The sequence below is a fragment of the Cnephaeus nilssonii genome (genome assembly GCF_951640355.1).
Source record: "Cnephaeus nilssonii genome assembly, chromosome: 16".
NCBI classification, from domain to species: Eukaryota; Metazoa; Chordata; class Mammalia; order Chiroptera; family Vespertilionidae; genus Cnephaeus; species Cnephaeus nilssonii.
The window spans coordinates 22,894,390-22,918,620 of NC_137087.1; the positions used below are offsets into that span (position 1 = coordinate 22,894,390).

The 24,231-nt window shown below is 37.3% G+C and overlaps 1 protein-coding gene across 3 annotated transcripts in view; it reads left to right on the forward strand.

The window, feature by feature from the left end:
- The window catches only part of CTNNA3 (catenin alpha 3), a 1,396,025-nt gene that overhangs the window by 342,614 nt on the left and 1,029,180 nt on the right, over window positions 1–24,231 (forward strand). For all 3 annotated transcript variants that reach the window (XM_079794118.1, XM_079794119.1, XM_079794120.1), the window contains one exon: window positions 22,676–22,939. In XM_079794118.1, the coding sequence (XP_079650244.1) occupies window positions 22,676–22,939 (264 nt within the window). The remainder of the gene's footprint in view (window positions 1–22,675; window positions 22,940–24,231) is intronic.

A 24,231-nucleotide genomic window follows, 5' to 3' on the forward strand; every position in this document is an offset into this window, starting at 1 on the left:
CTCCCTCCATATCTGGATTCTTTATTGTTGGGACGTGGCCATTTGCTTGCATGTTCTAGAAAATATTCTGTTTGTAATTTATACTGAGATGATTTTCCATTGATCTGGCTTATTTAAATGCTGTAAGCCAGCAGTTTTCCAAACCCTATTTCCCTGGATTCTGCCTTTTCTTTTTCCTCATTGGCCCTGAGTTTCCAAAGTATTAGTATACTTCAAGTCTGAGACCTGCTAATTATGACATGGTGTCCCTGTATTCCTCTTTCTGATGATGCAATCAATGTGTATGTGTTTGTCTTTATTTTTAACCGCTTTATTAGTTATTAAATTTACATACCATATGATTTACATACTATAACATTCACTTATTTATTTTTCCAAGTGTTTTTAATACTTTCAAATGAAGTGTGTCCAATTTAAGCACTAATCATTAATCTACATAAATAGTAAAAGACATATAGGTACATTTCAGGAAAAGTAATTGCACTGGTCTTATAATTGAGCATAGCATATTTTTTCTATAGTATATTTTAGAATAATTTACTCATTTCCTTAAAAGATTGATGTCTTGGGGATTCATCTAAATTTTATGAAAGGTTATTTTATAGTCTAATGAGTGGTGGCATTATAAATATTTTTCTTAGTTTCAAAATACTTTTTTTTGTTTTATCTCTTTTTATCAAATTTTATACTTTTTAAGTCACTTTCTATTTTCAGTTCAGAAAAAAAGCAATCAAACAATAAAATCAAGGACAGGATACTTTGAGACAAAAAAGTAACTTACAAAACCAAAAATAGCTCTGAAATAATACTGCTGCAAGAGTCTTTGAGGTTATAGTAGACTATAGACCCAAAGTGTTAAATCACACTCTTTTTAAGGAACTAAGAATTTTCTGAGATTTGGGGTGAAAACACAGCTTATAGAAATAAGATATTTAAAATATTACCTTTCCTGCAGTGTGCACTCCTTCATGTAGGAATCATGGATTTATTTTTAACTCCTCACACAGTGCCTGACACATAATGGATCCTCGATAAATGATGAATAAATGGATAAATTATATTCAGCACTGCTTAAATCTTCATTGGAAAACTTGTACACCATTGCTCCACTTGCATATGGTTAAACTAAAAAGATTAATGACCGACAGTTGTTGGTTGAAGGTAACTGCATGATGTGTAGAGAATAACATGATTTAGAAATTGCTTTTAAAACACTTAAACCATTTCTGTGTTATCTTTTTCCATCTATACTCAGCTATGCTAAATAATTGAAGTTTTGTTTCCTTAAAGATTTTGTGCTCATCAATTTTTGGATACTCCACTTAATTCACCATGTAGCAGCTAGTAGAATATTCATTTTCTACTCATTTTCATCAGAAGTCATAATACCATTAGGCATTATTTTAAGACCATTAGTCTGCTGTTTTTAATCAGGCAATTGGATGATGTTGTAGTTGACATGCCTGAGAGCAGTCAGGTATAGACTTCGATCCCACAACCACACAGAAAGATGAGCACCACAACTTAAAAAAAATAAAATTCAGCCGAAACCGGTTTGGCTCAGTGGATAGAGCGTCGGCCTGCGGACTCAAGGGTCCCGGGTTCGATTCCGGTCAAGGGCATGTACATTGGTTGCGGGCACATCCCCGGTGGGGGGTGTGCAGGAGGCAGCTGGTCGATGTTTCTCTCTCATCGATGTTTCTAGCTCTCTATCCTTCTCCCTTCCTCTCTGTAAAAAATCAATAAAAATATATTAAAAAAAAAATTCAGACATGGAATACCATGTTGGTGCTGGTCTGTGTTAGTTTACTTCTTTGTGAACACCTCACCTTCTTGATTCAGCACTTATTTTCCATTTTAATTTTAGGATTTTAAAAAAAATTTTGATGATTGTTTTAGTTGAAAGAGTTTGTCAAAGAATCTGAAAAAAAAATCTGTGTTCAACTACAGAGACCTATCAATTTCAAGCTAATGAAGATGGGATAACAATACCCTAAATTGTAACATGATTTTGTTATTGGATATTGATTGCATTTTTCCCAAATTTACTTCACAGCAGAAAAATGTTAAACTCTGCTGATGCCAGAAAAAGCTCTATAAAGACTTTGAATACAAGAGTGGCATTAAAACAGGACTATTAGATATGTACAATTTAAAGTGTATAATTCAGTAGTTTTCAGTATAGTTGTAGAGTTGTGCAGTGGTTAATAAATCTAATTTTAGAACAACTTCATTACTTCCAAAGGAACCCTGTACCCATTAGTAGTTGTTCTCCTGACACTCCTGCCCAAGGAACCAGTAATCTCATTTCTGTCTCTATAGAATTGCCTATGTGGGACATCCTATCTAATAAAAGAGTAATATGCAAATTGACCATCACTCTAACACAAAAGATGGCCACCCCCGTGTAGACACAAGATGGCCAGCAAGGGAGGGCAGTTGGGAGGGACCAGGCATGCAAAGAAGGGCAGTTGGGGGGGGGAACCAGGCCTGCAGGGGAGGGCAGTTGGGGAGGACCAGGCCTGCAGGGGAGGGCAGTTGGGGGGTACCAGGCCTGCAGGGGAGGGCAGTTGGGGGCAACCAGGCCTGCAGGGGAGAGCCAGTTGGGGGGGACCAGGCCTGCAGGGGAGGGCAGTTGGGGGGAACCAGGCCTGCAGGGGAGGGCAGTTGGGGACAACCAGGTCTGCCAGGGAGGGCAGTTAGGGGCAACCAGGCTGGCAAGGGAAAGCAGTTAGGGGTTACCGGGCCAGCAGGGGAGGGCAGTTGGGGGCAACCAGGCCTGCAGGGGAGGACAGTTGGGGGCAACCAGGCCTGCAAGGGAGGACAGTTAGGGGCGACCAGGCTGGCAGGGAAGGGCAGTTAGGGGTGACCAGGCTGGCAGGGGAGGGCAGTTAGGGGCAATCGGGCTGGCAGGGGAGCAGTTAGGCATCAACCAGGCTGGCAGGGGAGTGGTTAGAGGGTGATCAGGCTGGCAGGCAGAAGCAGTTAAGGGCAATCAGGCAGGCAGGCAGGCGAGCAGTTGGAAGCCAGCAGTCTTGGATTGTGAGAGGGATGTCCCTCGAGGGGTCCCAGATTGAGAGGGTGCAGGCTGGGCTGAGGGACACCCCCCTCCCCCATGCATGAATTTCGTGCACCGGGCCTCTAGTTTCATATAAATGAAATCATACAGTGTTGTCTTTTGTGATTGGCTTCTTTGACTTAGCATTAACTTTTCAAGATTCATCCATCTTGTAGCATATATCAGTACTTTGTTCTTTTTTATTGACAATACTTCATTATGTAGATATACTCTATTTCTTCATTCATTAATTGATGGACATTGGGCTTTACAGTTGTTGGCTATCATGAATAATGCTGCCATGAACATTCCAGTATAAGTATTTATATGGACATATATTTTCATTTTTCTTGAGTATGAATTGAGAAGAGGAAGTGCTGGGCCATATGGTGACTCTATGACTAACATTTTGAGGAACTGCCAGACTGCTTTCCCAAGTGGCTGCACCATTTCACACTTTTACTAGAAATGTGTGAAAGCTCTCTTTTTATTTAAAATCCTTGCCAACACTTGTTATCGTCTCTCTCTGATCATAGCCATCCTAGTTGGGGTGAAGTGGTATCTCACTATGGTTTTATTTGCATTTTCCTGATGGCTACTGATGTTGAGCATCTTTCATGTGCTTGTTGGCCATCTGTATATCTCATGTGGAAGGATGCCTATCCAGATCCTTTCCCACTTTTAATTGGATTATCTTTTTACTATTGGGTTTTTATAGTTCTTTATATATTTTAGAAGCATAACCTTTAACACATATATGATTTGCAAAAGTTTTCTACCATTCTCTGTATTGCTTTTTTTAAATCTTCTTAATGATATCCTTTAATTCAAAAGGTTTGATGGAGTCTAATATATGTACTTTTTCTTTTATTGTTTGTGTTTTTGTTGTCATACCTAAGAAATCACAGTCTAAACCAAGGTTGTAAAAATTTACTATTTTTGTTAAAACAGGAGTAAATTTTTACAACCTATGTGATCCATTTTGAGTTAATTTTTACGTATGTTATGAGGCAAAGGTCTTTTTTTTGTATATAAATATCCAGTTGCCCTAGCATCATTTATTGAAAAGATTATTCTTTCTCTATTGAGTTGTTTTGGTGTCCTTGATGAAAATCAATTGACCATAAATTTAAGGGTTTATTTTTGGATTCTCATTTCTGTTCCATTGATCTATATGTCTATCCTTATGTCACTAACACACTTTTTGTAGCTTTTTATTAAGTTTTGAAATTGGAAATTTTGAGTCCTCTAACTTCGTTCCTTTTAAAAATTGTTTTGGTCATTCTGAGGTCATATTCATATTTCCATGAGAGTTTTAGGTTCATCTTGTCAATCTCTGTAAAAAACACAGCTGGCATTTTGATAGAAATTACACTGAATCTGTAGTCCAATTTGGGGAATATTGCCATCATAACAATATTAAGTCTTCTAGTCTATGATATGGAAAGTCATTTCAGTTATTTAAGTCTTAATAAATTTCTTTTAATGATGTTTTGTAATTTTCAGTGTAGAAGTCTTATGCCACTTTTGTTAAATTTATTACTTGGTATTTTATTTTTCATATGATTATTTCCTTAATTTTATTTTCAGATCATTCACTGCAAGTGTATAGATATAGATTTGATTTTTGCAATATTGATATTGCATCCTACAAGCTTGCTGATCTTGTTTATTAGTTCTAATAGTATTTTTTGGTGTATCTCTTAGGATTTTCTATATTCTAGGTCATATTATTTTCAAGCAGAGATATTTTTACTTCTTCCTTCCAAATCTGAGTGCTGTTTATTTATTTTTCTTCCTTAAATTGTCTGACTATAACTTCTAGTACAACACTGAATAAAAGTGAGAGAGGACATCCTTGCCTTATTCCTGATCATAGGGAGAAAGCCTTTAGTCTTTCATCATTGAATTTGATCTTAGCATGGGTTATACATAGATTCCCTTTGTCAGGTTGAAGAATATTTTTGTCTGTTTTCACTGAAATTGAATGTCTCTGACTATGCATTTCTTACAAATCCAACAGTGAATAAAAATAGGAATGAAAGTTCAACTCAAATTGGGGTGGTAGAAGCTAGAGAATCTTAAGGAACATAGCTGAACAATTAGACTAAGGGTGATGTACTGTCATTTTCTTTGTACATTATGCTTTTAAAAGAGGTGATATTGAAGAGAACTAGGTCTTCCTAGGAGGATTTTTTTCATACTTACTGTAGAAATAGTCCTATTAACTAATGTTTTAGAGGTCTGTGTCTCATGCCTTTGAATGGCCCATGAATTTGGATAATGATTAGGGTTTAGTGTAAACTGTAGTAACTCTAAATCATTTATGTGGCAATAATTTATCTTGGATTGGAATGACCATTGCTATAAATTTCTAAGATATTTAGTGATATTTAACATCAAAGGTAGCCTTATGCTTCATCTGGACTATACAGACCTTTGTGATATAGTTAGTCATAAAATCATCTTGATGGCAGTAAAGCAATGAAGGCATTCTCATTGACTCTGGTATGCAAATATGGAATGAGTTTTTGAATGCTTTATTTCTGCACTAGAGGAAAACACCAACCTTCTGGGAGTTTTCTGCATTCCAGCATTTTGCATCTGTTGTATTTATGATAGAAACAAGGCAGAAAAAAAAGGAGTATTTAGTCATCTGCTGATTCCATTTGGTGCTAAACACATACTTTTCTCTAGAGTGCAAGAATGCTAATTTATTTTATGTACCAGGGTGGATTGTAGCCATTCCTGTAGACACAAGAATTTAAGTTGGCAAAATCTAAACAGTAAATACTCTTCACATGGACATTCCATGCTCAGTATGTAATTCTTGAGTAAGGCAAAATATTTGTTAATTAGAGATCTGGGTTTTAAATACAACTTACCTTATACTAGGCAGGCATACAACTTGACTTTTTAACTATAGCCATTATATTTTGAATTCAGAAGCATTCTATATGTATTCTGGTAAGTATGAAATATGACCTAAGTCAGACTCATAAGTAAGTCCTAAGATGTACAGGTGAACTTGTTCTAAGATCTGTCTCTGGAATGAGAGATAAAAGGGGACAAGAAGTTTTGTGCTATCTATTTTCTCAGATATGACTAGACACTTTTCTAGTATTTTACCTTTGTACGTGATAGGGTAAGTTTTTGTATGTGTGATCAGTAAGATGTTTCAAATTATGAATTTTTAATTTGGCTTGATGTACATTCATGCATTAGATAGATATTTATCAAGTACCTTTCATTTGTCCTCATGGAGTTTACATTCCATTGGAGAAGACAGAAAACAAACATAATAAATAACTATAATATAAAGTATGTTGGTGATGAATAGTAAGAAAAAGAGAAAGCAGGGTTAGAGGATATGGCATATTGAAAGTGGAATTATTGATTGAACTTTTAGATAGGATGGCTAAAGGAGCCCTCACTGAAAAGTTCATTTTTGAGTAAAGATTCAAAAAAAGTGAGAGAGTGAGCCAGTCATGGATCTAGAAGAGTGTGCCAGCCATATGATGGCCTACGGTAAGGACATGCCTGTTTTTAGAGAAACAGCAAGGAGGTCCCTGGGACTGGATCACAATGAACAAAGAAAAGATGAGGGATGAGGTCAGAGTCATTTGTTGGATGGTTTGATCAAAGCGGTGGCACCGTAACTTGCTAGAGGTGATAAGAGGTCAAATTCTGGATAAATGAGGGTAAAAGTAATAGGATTTGCTGACAGACTAGATCTGAGATTCAAAAGAAAGAGAAGTACAGGATGACAGCAAGGTTTATGGCCTGGACAACTAATTCTAATTGCCATTTATGAACTGGTGAAGACTGGGAGGGAGGGGTAGTGGGTTAAGGAGGACTATCAGGAGCTCAGGTTTCAATACCTTATGTTTGATTTGTGTATTAGAGAGTCACCTGACTTTTAAATACAGTATTTTGGGCTCTCTTTTACCTGGTGCTTTTTGAAATGCTCATCTGCCTTTCTAGGAAGCATTTCTTAACCTCCTTATGCTTTTCCATATAATTACTTTAATAATTCTGATTTATTCAACAATTTTATTTATTTTAGCACATTATTACTTAATTTCCAGAGAGCAGAGGGCATCAAAGTGGGTGCTTATCTTTATGTTTGTATTTTCTCATAGGGCTTGGTTCAATGCATTGTATAAATAACTTGTTTATATGTCAGAATACTTAAAACTTGATAGGATTGTTAACCTAAGTTATTTCTCTTTTCCTCAATCAGGTGGATCTGATTATTGATGAATGTACTAACTTAACTTTCTGGAAAGCATGTTGAGTATGGGACATCCTTACCTTCTTTCTGCTCAAGGTCTTGCGTTGTGCTGGGGAATGTATTTAGAAATTAAATATTTTCTAGATCAGCCTGAGATGCATAGCAAAAAGCACTGAATGGCACACTTGCATATAAGTGCTAAAACTATCACCACCAGGTTTCTAGAAGAGGCTAAACCAGAACACTGTAAAGACTACTTCAGAGGCAATTCTAGTTAGCCTAATTGGGAACACGGTTACAGAAGAACATCTGCATTCTAGACTGAGGACATCTTAATTTTTTGTCATTGTGATTTCCTTTTAAAAAATTAGAATTTTTATCTCATGTAAATGGACAGTATTTTATGGCAGTAACGCTTAAAATGTTCTGGTGTCTTCAAAGTGCTGTTATTAATTCATTTCGGTCACTGTGCCAGCTCCTGTATAAGGCCCAGGGGATGAAAGAAATAAGATATCAGTTTGGGACAGATACATGCAAAAAAATGAAACTAGACCACCTACTTACACCAAACACAAAAATAAACTTAAAATGGATAAAGGACTTAAACATAAGACAGGAAACCATAAAAATACTAGAGGAATCCACAGGCAGCAAAAATCTCAGACATGTGCTAAAGCAATTTCTTCACCAATACCGCTCCTAGGGCAATGGAAACTAAAGAGAAAATAAATAAATGGGACTACATAAAAATAAAAAGCTTTTGCACAGCAAAAGAAACCATCAACAAAACAACAAGAAAGCCCACTGTATGGGAGAACATATTTGCAAATGTTATCACTGATAAAGGTTTAATCTCCAACATTTACAGGGAACTCATACAACTTAATAAAAGGAAGATAAATGATCCAATAAAAAAATGGGCAATGGACTTAAATAGATACTTTTTGAAAGAAGACAGAAGGAAGGCCAAGAAACATATGAAAACATGCTCAAAGTCACTAATTATCTGAGAGATGCAAATCAAAATGACAATGCGGTACCATCTCACTTTGGTTATCATCAACAAGTCAACAAACGACAAGTGCTGGCCATGATGTGAAGAAAAAGCAACCCTCGTGCACTGCTGATGGGAATGTAGACTGGTGCAGCCACTGTGGAGAACAGTATGGAGTTTCCTCAAAAAACTAAAAATATAACTCCCATTTGACCCAGTGATTCCACTTGTCGGAATATATCCTAAGAAACTAGAAACACCAATCAGAAAGGGTATATGCACCCCTATGTTCGTAGCAGCACAATTCACCATAGCTAAGATTTGGAAACAGCCTAAGTGCCCATCAGCAGATGAGTGGATTAGAAAACTGTGCTACATCTACGCAATGGAATACTACGCTGCAGTAAAAAAGAAGGAATTATTACCATTTGCAACAGCATGGATGAAACTGGAGAGCATTATGCTAAGTGAAATAAACCAGTCAGAGAAAGATAAATATCACATGATCTCACTCATTTATGGAATATAATGAACAACATAAACTTATGAACAAAAACAGATCCAGAGACAGAGAAGCATTGATCAGACTGTCAAACCTCAGAGGGAAGGTAGGGGAGGGTGGGGTTAAGGGAGAGAGATCAACCAAAGGACTTGTATGCATGCATATAAGCCTAACCAATGGACACAGACAACAGGGGGAGAAGACATGAGTGTGTGTGTGTGGGGGGGGGGGGGCAAAGACGGTAAGGACACATGTAATACCTTAATCAATAAAGAAATTAAAAAAGAAAGATACAGTTTGGTCCCAATAGAAACCCATAGTTCGGTGAGAGACAGATGTGTCAATGAATAACTATAGCAAAGGGTAAAGGTTTAATAGGTGCTACATCAGTGCTGTGTAAGCACTATTGGAGCACATGATTACATCTGTGGGCAACAGAACATGAGAATCCAAGATGTCTTGAAGGATGAATAGACAATTACCAGGATGTGTGAGGGGAGACTGGAACATATTCATGCAAAGGCAAGTGTACAACCTTATGTGATTCTGTGTAGCAGGAGAAAGGGGTTCCTGTGAGAGAACTGGTGGAAGTGAGGTTACAGAGTAAAGCTGGAATCAGACCATGCTGGTGTATAATAAACACTATGAGCTTTATTATGTGTGGATTAGCAGTCACTTGGAAATTTTAAATTGCGGAGTGATATTTGAATTTTAGAGAGACTCCTCTGATGGTAGAGAAAAGTTCTGTCTCTTGTTAAATATCTCTAATTTGTTCTCTTCTCTTGTATTCACAAGCACTTCTTTAAGTTTTAGCCCTAATAATTTTTCCTCTAGACTAGTATTGGTGGTGAGAACACATTTGGATATTGGGGAAGTATTTAATGAGTAGAATACCAGATCTTACTTAATGAGGGGATGAGGGAATGGAAGAGTCAGGACATTCCTCAGTTTTTGTTGTCAGCTGGATATTGAGGCCTGAGAATGTTGGAGGAGAAAACTATTTGGGGGTGTGTGTATGAAAGGCAAATGGTTCAATTTTGAACATGTTTGAGACCCAACGTGAGTTATGCACCAGGCGCTCAGAAGAGAGTTAAATGTCTATCAATTTAAATTTGGTATTCAGTGTCCTTTAGGAAGACAGGGGGAAGCATTTTAATTGGCCAATAGTTTGCTCTATAGAGAAAGGTCAAGTAAGAAATGCTGGAAAAATGTTTCACATTAAATCATTTAACCTCATTAACACCCTATAAGATAGGAATTACTGTTCTAATTTTGTAGCTGAAGTAAGGTTAATGACTCCACTCAGAATCTCCTGCTATCAGAGTATTTTTGTGTTGGGATTCTAACCCCAGAGCTCATGCTATTTCCATTACGAGACAGACTCTCTGCCTTAGAGTTGCTCAGCATTTGCCTCACTCCTTTGTTTATTGAAGGCTCCTCAGGCCCAGGAGCATGCATTATCTACCTTTCCAATCTCCTCCAAGGTCAGATACTCATATGGTATGCATTTAAGGCATGGAGACTGCATTTACAAGTCTCACAGAAACATCTGTGCTAATACTTTAGAGCAGAGGTCAGAAATTCTTTCTTTTTTTGATCATTTTGGAATTGAAGTTTTTTAACTATAGTGTATGAAGGCCTCACCACTCCCTATTAACGTACATCTAGCATTTTCTTACTTCCTGCTTAGAATAAACACCTGAGTTTATAGCCTTAGCTTTAAAGTCAAACCTTAAAACTGGTGTTTGAAGCTTGTTGAATTAGACAAAAAATCAAATCGACCCCCTCCCCCTGGAAAGAGCAAACATTAAACTATTATTACTCAGATGCCAAATTTAGAATGTTTCCTTTATCAAAAAGAGATTGAAATAGTCCAGATGATACTCATAATTTCACTCTTTCTCCATGTACCTTTGACACCACACTTTTAATTTCTAGTCTTATACTTTTGGCCTGAGGTTTTCTTATCAGTCTTGTTCTGAAACTGAATCAAGGAGTGTGTTTCTGAGTTGTATTAGGTGTGACAAGTATTCATCATGAAGATATGCCTGAAATACTTATTCTGTGTTGGGCCACCATAGAACCGGAGGCTAGTAGGAAAGTCCTTTGACAGAGTTTGGGAGCAGATGATGAAGCTACTGACAACAACAAAAATAGTGGTAGGTAGAAAAAGTGAGCCAACCCAAGATCCTATTTTTGGCTGAACCATTAAATGAGAAAGTGAATACAGAATGAGTGTCAGAAGCATAATATCTGTTCAGCAAATGTTGACTTTCTTTAAAAAAAAAAAAAAAAATATATATATATATATATATATATATATATATATATATATATATATATATTATTGCTTTTTTACAGAGAGGGAGGGAGAGGGAGAGAGAGTTAGAAACATCGATGAGAGAGAAACATTAATCAGTTGCCTCCTGCACACCCCTTACTGGGGATGTGCCCGCAACCAAGGTACATGCCCTTGACTGGAATTGAACCCGGGACCCTTGAGTCCGCAGTCTGATGCTCTATCCACTGAGCCAAACCGGTTCAGGCAAATGCTGACTTTCTTAAACACAATGAACCCACCACTGTTTATTAATCTTGTCTGTCTTTGGACACATGTCCTTTTCCTCTCTCAACAATTAGCAATCATATCACTTTTCATATCTCCTCATGGGATTCCTTGTGTAAGGATGACTGGAAACATATTAAAAAGGATAAACCACTACATGGATTGAAGGGGTTATTAATTAAGAAGTTGCATGAACATACTTTTTGCTTTCTGAGATGCACCAGAATGAGAAAGGGTGATCTATTTCTGTGAGTTACAGAAGCTTAAAAATGAAGACATTGTAAGGATAATGATATTTCTTTCTTATTTTATTAGGTGTTAAAATACAATGTAACACACATAGGTGTTAATTAATCTACACTTTAGATGAAAAGTTTTCTGATTTATGGATATTTGAATTTTGTTAGATTGAGTGATGAAATATACACACAAATGGGAGGGAAGCATGAAGAACAGCAACTGGATCTTGCTGAAGTAGCTCATTATTTTTCTCTTGTTCCGTTTATTCCTTTTACTTTAGTTGGATGGTAGATGACTTCGGATAGAGTGTATTTTTTTAGATATAAATTCAATGTAGGTAATAGACTGATGTAATACATATTGTATTGGCTTCAGATGGGTAGAAAGTGAACATAGTGCATTTCTAAATTTATATATACATTTTCTTGACTGACACGGTAGTCTGCATTAGAATTAAGTAATAATGTTTTCCTAGGAGGTTTCCTTGGAGTTATTAATACTCACGTTGGTGTATTTTCACCTACCCAAGATATACATCAATAGCCCAGAATTCATACCTTGGAGATATCTTAATACTATTATATAGTTTCTCAGTTTTCTATTGGAATTTGAAGAATTCTTTTTATTTTCTTCTTTATTGAGTTTGTGCTTTTAATATGAAATGAGAAGTGGGAAATAAGGGAAGAAAAGCAGTAAAGGCCTTGCCGAGCTATTCCGCTTGGGAAGGGATACAGCTGCTTTTACAAGAATGTTTTGATTGTAAAATCTTGCAGTTTTTTCAATCTTTATTTTTCTCTCTCAAAACTTTTTATCTGTACAGTCTCCTCTTGTTTCATCATCTTATATCCGTCAGCTCAGTGAATGCTAAGTATTCCACTTCCTAATTTATGCTGGAGAAAAACATTTCAATTAGCAGGTGTTTGCACTATTTTGTTTTCTGATAGAACATGAAGCTGCCCAGTGGCCAGCGAAGCTGTTAGCAGGCAGCATCTTGGCAGAGGGAAGAGTGGGGATGGAAGCCAACCAAGGATGCAGTCCAAGTAGCAAAGTATCCCTGGGGCTCTTCTGCGGTCCATCTCCTTAGTCATAAGAAAACAAAACTGCTCGTTGTCAGCTGCCTTCCTCCCCTACCAGAGTGGTTCTGTCAGCTCCAGGAACCTCACTGAAACTCCTGGAAGGGAAACTTGACCCTTCGCATGTTGTTCTGCTTCGCTGAGCAGAGTATCTGCTGCACTGTTCCACTCGGGCAGGGATGCAGCTTAGTAAGGAAGTTTTCTCTGGTTCTCTGAAGCGAGGGTTTGTTCAAGGGCACATGGAATCAGTTTCTGTGCAAATCCTTTAGCTTTGCCTTTTCCGATGGCCAGGCTGGGGGAGCTTGCTTTTCTTACTTTTATTTTACAAACACTTAGATGTTTTGCTTTCCCCTTTTAAGTAAAAGCCCTAAAAGTGGGTAGAAGATACTTGCAGATGAGCTGCTTATCCAATGTTCTCATCCTTCCTTTAATATCATGGGGAATATGGCTCCAGGGCAGGTCCACAGCTCATTTATACCAGTGTTCTTTACGAGAAGTCATGAACTGTGAATATTTGCTTGGCTTTACTAACATTTTTGTTTGTTTTATTTTATGTAAACTTTTTTTTATTGAAGTAGAAGATACATTCAGAAACATGCACAGCTTTGTGCGCACACACTCAATGATTTTTTCCAAGCTAAATACACCCATGTAACTAACCAGCACCCAGAGCAAGAATCAGAAAATTACCACAATCCAAAATATCTCTTATGCCCCTTTCTGGTCCATAATCACCCCTCAAGAGTAACCTCTGTTATGATTTTTAAAGCCATAGATTAGTTTTGCTTGAGTCAGAACTTTGTACAGATAGAATCAAACCATATATGCACTCTTGTGTCTGTCCGGTGTTTTTCCTTTCATAGTTCACGTGGTTGCATGTAGCTGCATTTTGTTCGTTCTCATTACTTTGGGTTGTTTCCAATTTGGGGTTATTACAAAGAGTGCTTCTATGAACATTTTTGCATATGTCTGTTAATGAACATATGGACACATTTCCACATGTGTGGATCCTCTCCTAGGAGTGGAAGAGCTGGCTTGTGTGGTATATACTAGTAAAAGTTGAGTTTCAATAGATAATATCAGTTTTCCAAAATAATTGTTTTAATGGCGTCGCTAACATTTAATGTAAAGAGAGGTGTAGTTTAATTTTACTCTTTAGCTTTCCATGGCATTGTCAGGCACAACTTTGCCCAAAGTCTCTAGGTTACATATGTTTTCCACAAATTTGATTTCCTGGATTAATCATATCCACATATTTTACTTATTCTGAGCTTAAATACCCATTACTTCTTATTCATTTGTCTAATTGTTTCTTAGAACAAAACGTAATAAGCTTTTAATATATGCCATATAATATCAGATAGTGGGATTAACATAAGTAAGCTATAGTGCTTGCATTTAAGGGAATTATCATGAAGTGAGGGAGACAGCAGTATGAACAAATATATTTTTCATTTATTCCACTCAAATCTAAAATACTACTTTCTCAATCTGCTGTTTCTAGACTTAGTAAAAAAAGCTCATTAACAACTTGTCAAATTTATTCCTCATTTTAAGATTTTTTAATTATAGTGTGTCCTCCAATATAAATTTCCCTTTCTCAAGGTGAACAGATCCCATATTTTTAACTCCCTGATATAAAAATCATTCTGTCTTTCCAAATTGGTTAAAAATAAAAACCAAAAACTTTAATTCTCTTTTCTTAAAGTGTGTTGGCCATAATTATCCAAAGTAATTCAGGTCTTAAGCTCTAGGGTTTGCATGTGCTTTTTTGCTTGCTTGTTGGTTTTTTGAGAGTTTAGTATTTTTTATATTCTTCTTGGTGATTTACAATGTAAATTTGGCCTTTGGGGCTAGAAAATTATCAGGCTCATATCCTCAAGAAATAATTTATGCTGATTTCCAAATTCTTCTTACTGTAACATTCATCCTGGTTGAAGGTGCTGTAACTTTTACACTATGGGTTGGTGATTTACAAATCTCTACTCATAGCTCTGACTCTCTCAGTTCTAGATCCATGTATAGTGTATTTTCCTTCGAATATTCTGCTGGCCTTTTACATTTGGCTGATGACAAAATGTATTTCACCTTTCTCTTCCATACACATTTATTTTGTATTCCCATCTTGATGAATGCATCACTATGTACACAATTGCTTAAACAATTTTCTAGATGCTTCTAAATATTCTCTCCTCAAATCTGAATATCAGTTTTACTATTTTCATCTCCAAAATATGCCTGGATTCATTCTACTGCAGTCTGGCAATAGTGTTCAGCATTCAGGCACCCATTGTTGTGTGGATTATTCCCTGATCTCCATGACTGCAATTTCATTCTCTTTATTTTTTTTTCTTTTTTAAATTAAATATATTGAGGTGAAATTGGTCAACATGATCATATAGGTTTCAGTGTGGGTTTCTATGTTACAGGATCTGTATATTGCATCTTGTGCTCACCACCCAAAGTGAAATCTTACATCACCATATAGTAGGACCTCCTTTTCCTCCTCTCTTCCCTCTGGAAACCACCATACTGCTGTTTGTCTTCAGTTTTATACGCACATATGAGAAAAATCATATGGATCTTGTCCTTTTCCATCTGACTTATTTAGCTTAGCATAATATTCTCAAGGTCCATCCATGTTGTTGCAAGTGGCAGTATTTCATCCTTCCTTATGGCTGAGTAGTATTTCACTGTGTATATGTACCACATCTTCATTGAGTAGATGAAAGCAAATGAAATTTATCCAGTACTCGGATAAATTTCATTCTCTTTTATCTACTCAAAGGTCATTGCTAGAGTAACCTTTGAAAATACACATTTGAGCTTATTGCTCTCACAGTTCTTTAGCAAGACACATGAGGAATCTCCTGCTTACCTTTCCATCTCCACTATTACTTAGGTCTCCTGTACAGGTATACCTTGTTTGATTGTGAGTCACTCTTGTGCTTCACAGCTATTGTATTTTTTTACAAACTGAAGGTTTGTGGCAACCCTGCTTTAAGCAAGTCTATTAGCACCATTTTTCAAAAGCGTTTGCTCACTTTGTGTCTCTGTCATTTTTTTTTAATGTTTATTTTTGAAAGTATCCTTTTCCCCCCATTAACATATTCCAGCCCTCTCCCATCTTCCTCCCCACTCCCTAACCCAGGCTCTCCCCACCCCGTTGTCTGTGTCCACAGGTTATACATATATGCATACAAGTTCATTAGTTGATCTCTTTCCACCCACTCTCCCCTGCCTTCCCTCTGAGTTTCAACAATTTGTTCATACTTCTGTGATTCTGGGTCTATTTTTGATCATCAGTTTATTTGGTTCATTAGATTCCACATATGAGTGAGATCATGTGATACTTATTTTTCTCTGACTGGCTTATTTTACTCAACATAATACTCTCCAGGATCATCCATTCTCTGCCACTTTTTAATAATTCTCACAATATTTCAAATGTTTTCATCATTATTATATCTCTTATAGAGAGTTGTGGTCAGTTATCTTTGATGTTTCTATTGTAATTGTTTGGGGACATCACAAATATCACCCATACAAGTTGGTGAACTTAATAAATGTTGTGCTTCACCTATGGGCGTGCCCAGTCTTGCTTCCTCTCCTTGGGCCTCCCTATTCCCTGCCACACAACAATAGTGAAATTAGGTCCATTAATAACTCTACAGTGGTTTCTAAATGTTCAAGTGACAGAAAGAGTTACACACCTCTCACTTTAAACCAAAAGCTAGAAATGATTAAATTCAGCGAGGAAGGCATTTTGAAAGCTGAGATTATACCAAAAACTAGGCCTCTTGCGCCAAACAGCCAAGATGTTAATGTAAAGGAGGAGTTCTTGAAGGAAATTTAAAGGTGCTACTCCAGTGAGCACACCAATGATAAGAACGCGAAACAGCCTTATTGTTGATATGGAGAAAGTTTTTTGGACTGGATAAGAGATCAAACCAGCCACAACCTTTCCTTAAGCCAAAGCCTAATCCAGAGCAAGGCCCTTAACTCTCTTCAAGTCTATGAAGGATGAGAGAAGTAAAGAAGCTGCAGAAGGAAAGTTTGAAGCTAGTAGAGGTGGGTTCATGAAGTTTAAGTAAAGAAGTCATAGCCAATAACAAGGTAAAGCAGCAAGTGTTGATGTAGAAACTGCAGCAAGTTGTCCAGAAGATCTAGGTAAGGTAATTAATGAAGGTGGATACACTAACAACAAATTATCAATATACATAAAACAGCCTTATATTGGACTTTCAAGGCTATAGAGTAGAAGGTAATGCTTCAAAGCCTCAAAGGATAGGCTGACTCTCTTGTAAGGGCCTAATGCAGCGGGTGACTTTAAGTTGAAGTCTATGGCATTTACTGTTCCAAAATCCAAGGGCCTGAAGAAATATGCTAAATCTGCTCTACCTGTGTTCTATAAACAGAACAAAAGTTCCTGGATAACAGCACATGTTTACCATATGGTTTTCTGAATATTTTATGCTCATTGTTGAGATCTGCTTAGGGAAAAAGATTCAAAATATTATTGCTCAGTGATAACACACCTAGTCACCCAAGAGTTCTGAAGGAGATGTATGAGACTTAATGTTGCTTTCATGCCTGCTATCACAACATTCATTCTACAGCCCATGGATCAAGGAGTAATTTTTACTTTCATGTCTTATTATTTAAGACAAACATTTTGGAAGGCTATAATTGCCATAGACAATGCTTCCTCTGATGGATCTGAGTAAAGTAAATTAAAAAATTTCTGGAAAGGATTCACCATTCTAGATGCCATTAAGAATATTTGTTATTAATGGGAAGAAGTTAAAGTATCAAGAACTTGATTTGGAGGAAGTTGATTCCAAACCTCCTGGATAACTGTGATGGGTTCAAGACTTCAGTTGAGGAAGTAATTGTAGTTACTGCAGTGGTGGACATAGCAAGAGAACCAGACTGAAAAGTGTAGCCTGAAGATGTGACTGAACTGCCGAAATCTCATGATAGAACTTTAATGGATGAGGAGTTAGTTACTCTTATGGATGAGCAAATAAAGTGATGTCTTGAGTTGGAATCTACTTCTGGTGAAGATGCTGTGAAGATTACTTCTGGTGAAGATGTTGTGAAGATGACAAAGGATTTAGAATATTACATAAACTTATATGATGAAGCTATACAGACTGTGATAAGATTGACTCCAATTTTGAGAGAAGTTTTATTTACTGTGGGTAAAATGCTGTCAAACAGCATCGCATAAAATCGTTCATGAAAGGAAGTGTCAATTGATGCAGCAACTTCATTGTTATCTTATTTTAAGAAATTGCCAGGGTACCTCAACTTCAGCAACCACACCATCCTGATAAATTAGCAGCAGTCAACACTAAGGCAAAACCCTCCACCAGCAAAAAGATTATCACTCAATGAAGGCTCAGATGATGCTTAGTGTTCTTTAATTAAGGCATGTACATTGTTTTATTAGACACTAGAGGCCCGGTGCACAAATTCGTGCATGGGTGGGGTCCCTCTACCTGGCTGGCAATTGGGCCGATTGGGGCCACCCGGCTGGGGGGAGGGACCATGGGAGGTTGGCTGTGGGAGCGCATTGACCACCAGAGGGCAGCTCCTGCATTGAGCGTCTGCCCCCTGGTGGTCAGTGTGCATCATAGCTACTGGCCGGTCATCAGGTCATGTGGCCATAACGGTCGCTTAGGCTTTTGTGTCTGTCTGTCTATCTATCTATCTATCTATCTATCTATCTATCTATCTATAGATAATACTATTGCATACTTAATAAACTACAGTACTGAAAACAAAACTTTTATGTGCACTGGGAAACCAGAAAATTCCTTTGACTCAATGTATTTTGATGCTCACTTTATTGCTTTGTCCTGGAACCCAACTGCGGTATCTCCAAGGTACGCCTGTACTTGCTGTGGTGCCACCTGCTGTGGTCTGCATGCTCTTTGCTCTCATGCCTCAGGTCTTCACACATGCTGTTTTCTTTGCTCGTTTTTTGCCCTGCTTTCTTTACAGGGAAAACTCCTACTTATAGTTTAAGATTCACCTCCTCTGATACATTTTCTTTAATTTGCTCAAGCTGAGGGACTTTCATCTATTTAAACTCCCTTATAAATTTGTTTCCCCTTCTGATCTATAAGCTCTTTATCTTTGCATTCCTAACATCTAGTGAACTGTCTGATGTGCAGTGGGAGCCAAACAATATTTGTTGAAGGAATAGTTGAATTAATTAATTGATCGCTTAGAGCCCTCCATTTTTTAAATATTTTTTGATCTTTAAAACCCCTAAATATATTTTGTTCTCTTGCCAGAGTTAAAACTCATATGTTAATTTTCTATCCACTTGCACAGACTTGTAAGGTCTTCTTCTTTTTTTAATCCCATCTGTGTATTTCTTCATCAGCTAGAAGCCTTTAATGTCCCCTTAACTTAGAAATCTCATGTCAGATTTTACTTTCTGGAGCATTAAAAAAAGTTATTAAATAGGTATAAATCCCCGAGGAGCTAAATTCTTTATACTTCTCCATCCAAAGAAATCCCTAATCAACCCTACCATTTAATTCCCATTTTGACCTGGTTTAAAATTTTAGCATACGTAGATATATGAAGCTTTGAACCTATGGTATTATCAGTTAAAATTAAAAAAACAAACATCACCATAACCTTTTATTTAGAAGGCTGGCATTCATTAATTCCCCTTTTGTTTATGTGCCTACTTATTACATTAAATTTATTCTTTGGGATGTGCCTTAGGGGAATTGATCTTGCCTTCTGTATTTTTCTTACCTTAAAACTCTATAACCTGCCTTTCTTTCCCCACCAGCTGCCATAGTACATCATTTTTGTTATGTTCATTTAAACTGTCCTTATCGCAGTTTACTTTTTTGGATATCAGTGCTCATTAAAGATCCTATAATTGCCTTGGGCAGAGATAATTAAGCTTAGGATCAAAAGCCAAAAATATATTTGATTTTTAAATTCCAAAGTCCCTGCAGCATTAAAGTCACCATAATTTACTGTTATATATACATAGCCACCATCAGAGTAAAAGAAATAATATTTTTAACTTTAGCTTTCTTTGTAATAATATATGTTCACAGACTTTCTTCTTTCAGAAACTACCTAAATGTTGACCATGCCATTCTAGATAAAGAAGTATTTGTTATGTATATGTCTCTTTAGAGGGAATTATGTAATACATTTTGATTATACTGTAATATGCAGAGAATTTTCTTCAGCTCTTTCTGAATACTTGCACTTTTTTTATTGTTATTCCTCTGAGGAGTTGTGCATCCTTTCAAAACTATAATTTACTTGTCCTTTCAAACATTAAATATTTTTCTAAGTTTCACTGAGCTAAATGGTAGGTAGTGATATGAAAATCACTAAGACCATCACAGGACAAAGACAGTATTCCTTAATAAATGTAAGGAATAAAATAATTCTGTACTCTCTCAATAAGTCTACTCTTTTCCAAGTATATTTGTTTGCTGCTTTTTTTTTTTTAATCCTCACCTGAGAATATTTTTCCATTGATTTTTAGAGAGAGTGGAAGAGAGAGGGAAAGACAGAGAGAAATATCGATGTGAGAGAAACACATAGATTTGGTCGCCTCCTGCACATGCCCTGATTAGGGCCCAGGCCGGGGAGGAGCCTGCAACTGAGATACGTGCCCTTGACTGGAATCAAACCTGGGACCATTCGATCCACAGGCCGACACTCTATTCACTGAACCAAACCAGCTAGGCCTATATTTGTTTTCTGATATGCTACTTAATCTTATGTTGGCGAAATATCATTTTCCCCATACTTATAGATGGAAAAGCAGACATTGAAAGAATAGAGGAATTACCCAGCTCATGGTGCTAATGACAGAGCTAAAACTAGAACTCAGACCAGAAACATAAGGGGAAATCATAACAAGCTAAGAAAGCTACAAAGTGTCTTTTCTTGGGTAATTAGTATGAACAGTGGGTTGACAGCTACTTCTTACTGTCCTCCCCACATCTTGTAAATCAGTTGATATCTCCCAAAGCCTGCATAAAGCAGCAGACAGCCTTTATTTTCAGAAAAGAAGGAACTAAAAATACAGCAGCACAGCCATTTATTAACCACAGGCAACATTATTCCTTGGTAACAGAGTCTTGTGGAAAAAAACATGTGATTTGAAAGACTTAGGTTTAGAGCTTAGTTCTTTTACCAGCCTCTGAATCTTCTTACTCTAAATACCTATTTAATTAAACTGGTGCTTAATAACCCAGCCTTACTTCTTCAAAGGTGTTGTGATGATCGATAAGATGCTACATCTAGAAGCACTTTATAAGCTGTCATTATACAAATATGAGTCCTCGTCCGTGTATAGCAAATAAGGGAATTCCTTCCTGTGCAGGAAAGATAGAGCATAGTTATTGGGATCATGGTTTAGCCGTGTCACTGACTTCGGTTACGATATAAGAAATGCCACCATCTAGCTTTGTCACTGACTGAGGTACTTAGACTCTCTAAACCTCCATTTTCTCGTTTTTAAAATGGGGAAAATATTTATCATGAATTTTTCATGCATAAGCTATAGTTAAGGTCCCTTGAGTTAGTTTTCTTTAAAATAAGCTTTCTATTTATATTAATATTTTTAGATTTTCAGAAAAGTTGCAAATTCGGTAAAGGGAGTTCCCATCTACGTTTCCCCTGGTTCCCTGCATTGTTAATATCTTTGATTTGCCACAAGGAACAAACAAACACTGATGACTTACTATTAACTCAGGTTTGTGTGGGCTTCACCAGTGTATCCGTGAATAGCTTATTTCTTTTCCAGGATCCAATCCAGGGTTCCACACTGCATTTGATTGTCACGTCTCCCCAGCCTCCTCTGGTCTGTGAGAGTTTATTACTTAGTGCCCTTTTTTGGTGACCTTAATGGTCTTGAGGAATACTGTCCAGGTCTCATGCAGGATGCTCCCCAATCTGGTTTACTTTATTGTTTTTCTTCTGATTAGACTGGGATTGTGGGCTTTTAAAGAGAATACTAGAGAGGAGAAGTCACAGCGTGTCAAGGGGTGCATGATATCCCTGTGACATCGCCAATGAGGTTAACCTTTGCCACTTCGTTAAGGTAGTGCTTGTCAGGGGTTCTCATGGTATCCGAGTTAGTTTTGGCCAGCCATCACTTTTATAGGACTTCTCTTCCCTCTCTCCCCACTGCTTGGGATGCTTTTCATTTATGTTCACTACAACTGTCATCATAATGGAAATATTTTCTGTGACCACCAAGCTAAAGCAGATTTCTCTTCTCAAATTAGTCTCTATGATGCTTTACTTTTGTCTTTTTTTGATGCATGCATCATTTCCTGAAATAGACATGTGCATTGTTTACCTGCGTTATTGTGTGTCAATTGGATCCCTCCCCTCAAACAAGAACATAAGCTTCAGGACAATAGGGTCCTTGTAGGAGTGCTCACATCTGTACGCTTGGTATCTAGCACAGGGAAAGCATATGTTCAATGTTCAATATTTGTTGAATAAGTGTCAAAGAAAGAAAGATAGAGGATTGATTTATTAGTAAGTAAAAGAGTTGAAAAGAGCAGAATGGTTGGAGGTTCAATTTAGCATCTTGACGGAATTGTTTAGTTTTAATGAAAAGATTAAATGCAATCATCACCATCTACGGAAATAGGTAATCAGTATCCTTATAATTCAAGCTCTCTTATAATACCCTTAAGAATGTGAACGCCAGAGTATTTTTCTGACTTGTAAGGATGTGACTGATCCGCTCGGTATTACACATCTGCATCACTGTGACCTTTATTTGCTGATAGGCTCAGCTTTCCTACTGTAGATTTTTAACAGACTCTGAAGGAGGGTAAAACTAATCAATGGCCTGGATTTTAACTTATAGATGACTTCTTAGTGTCTAATATCTTTTTCATGTATATTGACAGAAAAATGGAGCTTCTTTGTATAACTCTTCTTCTCCCATAACTCATTATATGGTACCTCTCTTTTTATTTTCATCCTCAGGACTTAAAGTCCCCAAATCAGAGGGATGAAATAGCCGGCGCCCGGGCCTCCTTGAAGGAGAACTCCCCGCTCTTGCATTCAATTTGTTCAGCTTGTTTGGAACATTCTGATGTTGCTTCCCTCAAAGCCAGCAAGGACACAGTTTGTGAAGAAATTCAGAATGCGCTCAATGTAATATCGAATGCTTCCCAAGGCATCCAGAATGAGCTGGCCCCTCTGGAACCTCAGGCAGCAACCCTGGGAAGTGCCCTTGATGAGCTGGAGGTAAGTCAAGAGAAAGGGGAAGTGTGATTTGACGTCCCAGTATGAAAATAAACAGAAGTGGGTTTTTAAATCCACGTACTGGAGTTTAGAGCATGAGTAAATGAAGACCCAGTAATCCAATCAGACTCCACTCGATTCCACCTCAAATTTTAGTTTGGACCAGGGTGGTATCTGTAAATACTGTAAGGAGGGCCAACTGGATTTGACAGAATGGATGTGACCTGTGGGAGGAAGGGAGGAGTTTTAGCTGAGTCTCTGGAAGCACCCGCCGGATGGAGCTTGGGATGCAAGGTGTTATTAGGAAGTAATTTGTGTAAAGGGAAGAGAAGAAGAGCAAGATTAAGCAGAGGAAGAAGTCTACGCCCACAAAGCCTGGACCAGTCAGCAGGGAGTTCTGGAGAGAAGGTTGTTCTTGAGGGTAACTTGTCAGGCAAAAAAGCCAGGCCTTTTGCCTCTTTCAATGACCGGAAGCCGTCAAATACTGAAGGAAGTGATAGCTGGGGGCCCCACAGCTGGGCAAGTCCTTCCTGGCAGGGGAGTGGGCAGTGCACCTCTGTGTCCGCCACGGATCACTACGAGGTTTGGTTTTGGCTTGGCAACTGGATGGATGAATTGTCATCAGTTATGATGGGAACTACTGATAGGTGAAGCCAGTGTTGAGAAGAAGCTCAGAAACGCAAACTCTATTTTCAAATTGATGTCAAGGATCATTGGCTACCCAAGTCAGACATGTAGCTGCTCAGTGGGGGCCAACATTGGGTAGCACTTAGTGATCAATGCCTGGTTCCTATCTCAGCTGTGGTTCTTTCTCCCCATGTGACCTTAGGAAAGTTATTTCATTGGACTTAATTTCCTCTCCAATAAAATGGGGATGAATCATAGTATTGTTAAAAATCAGTGAGAATAATACGTGTAAACATGCTTAGAGCAGTGCCTGGGACTTCATTAGTGCCCAGTAAATCTTAGCTCTCATTATCATTAGCGGAGATGATTATTTGGAGGCAGATTCTTCTATAATTAAGAAATCAATCCAATTAAAATTAGTAAGTTTTATTGACACACTGAATTAAACACATAACATATAATTCCTATGTTGTTCTTAATTTTATTACTTTCATGGTAAAAATATTACTTTATTTAAATTTAGAATAACCTTTTTGTATGCTTTTCCATTAGTTACATGTTTTTAAATAGGTCTCTTCATTTCTAATCCAGCATTATTCAATTTCTAATTATTGATATCATTGTGAAAATTTATTAAATTCCCAATCATTAGCATCTATGTGAAAATT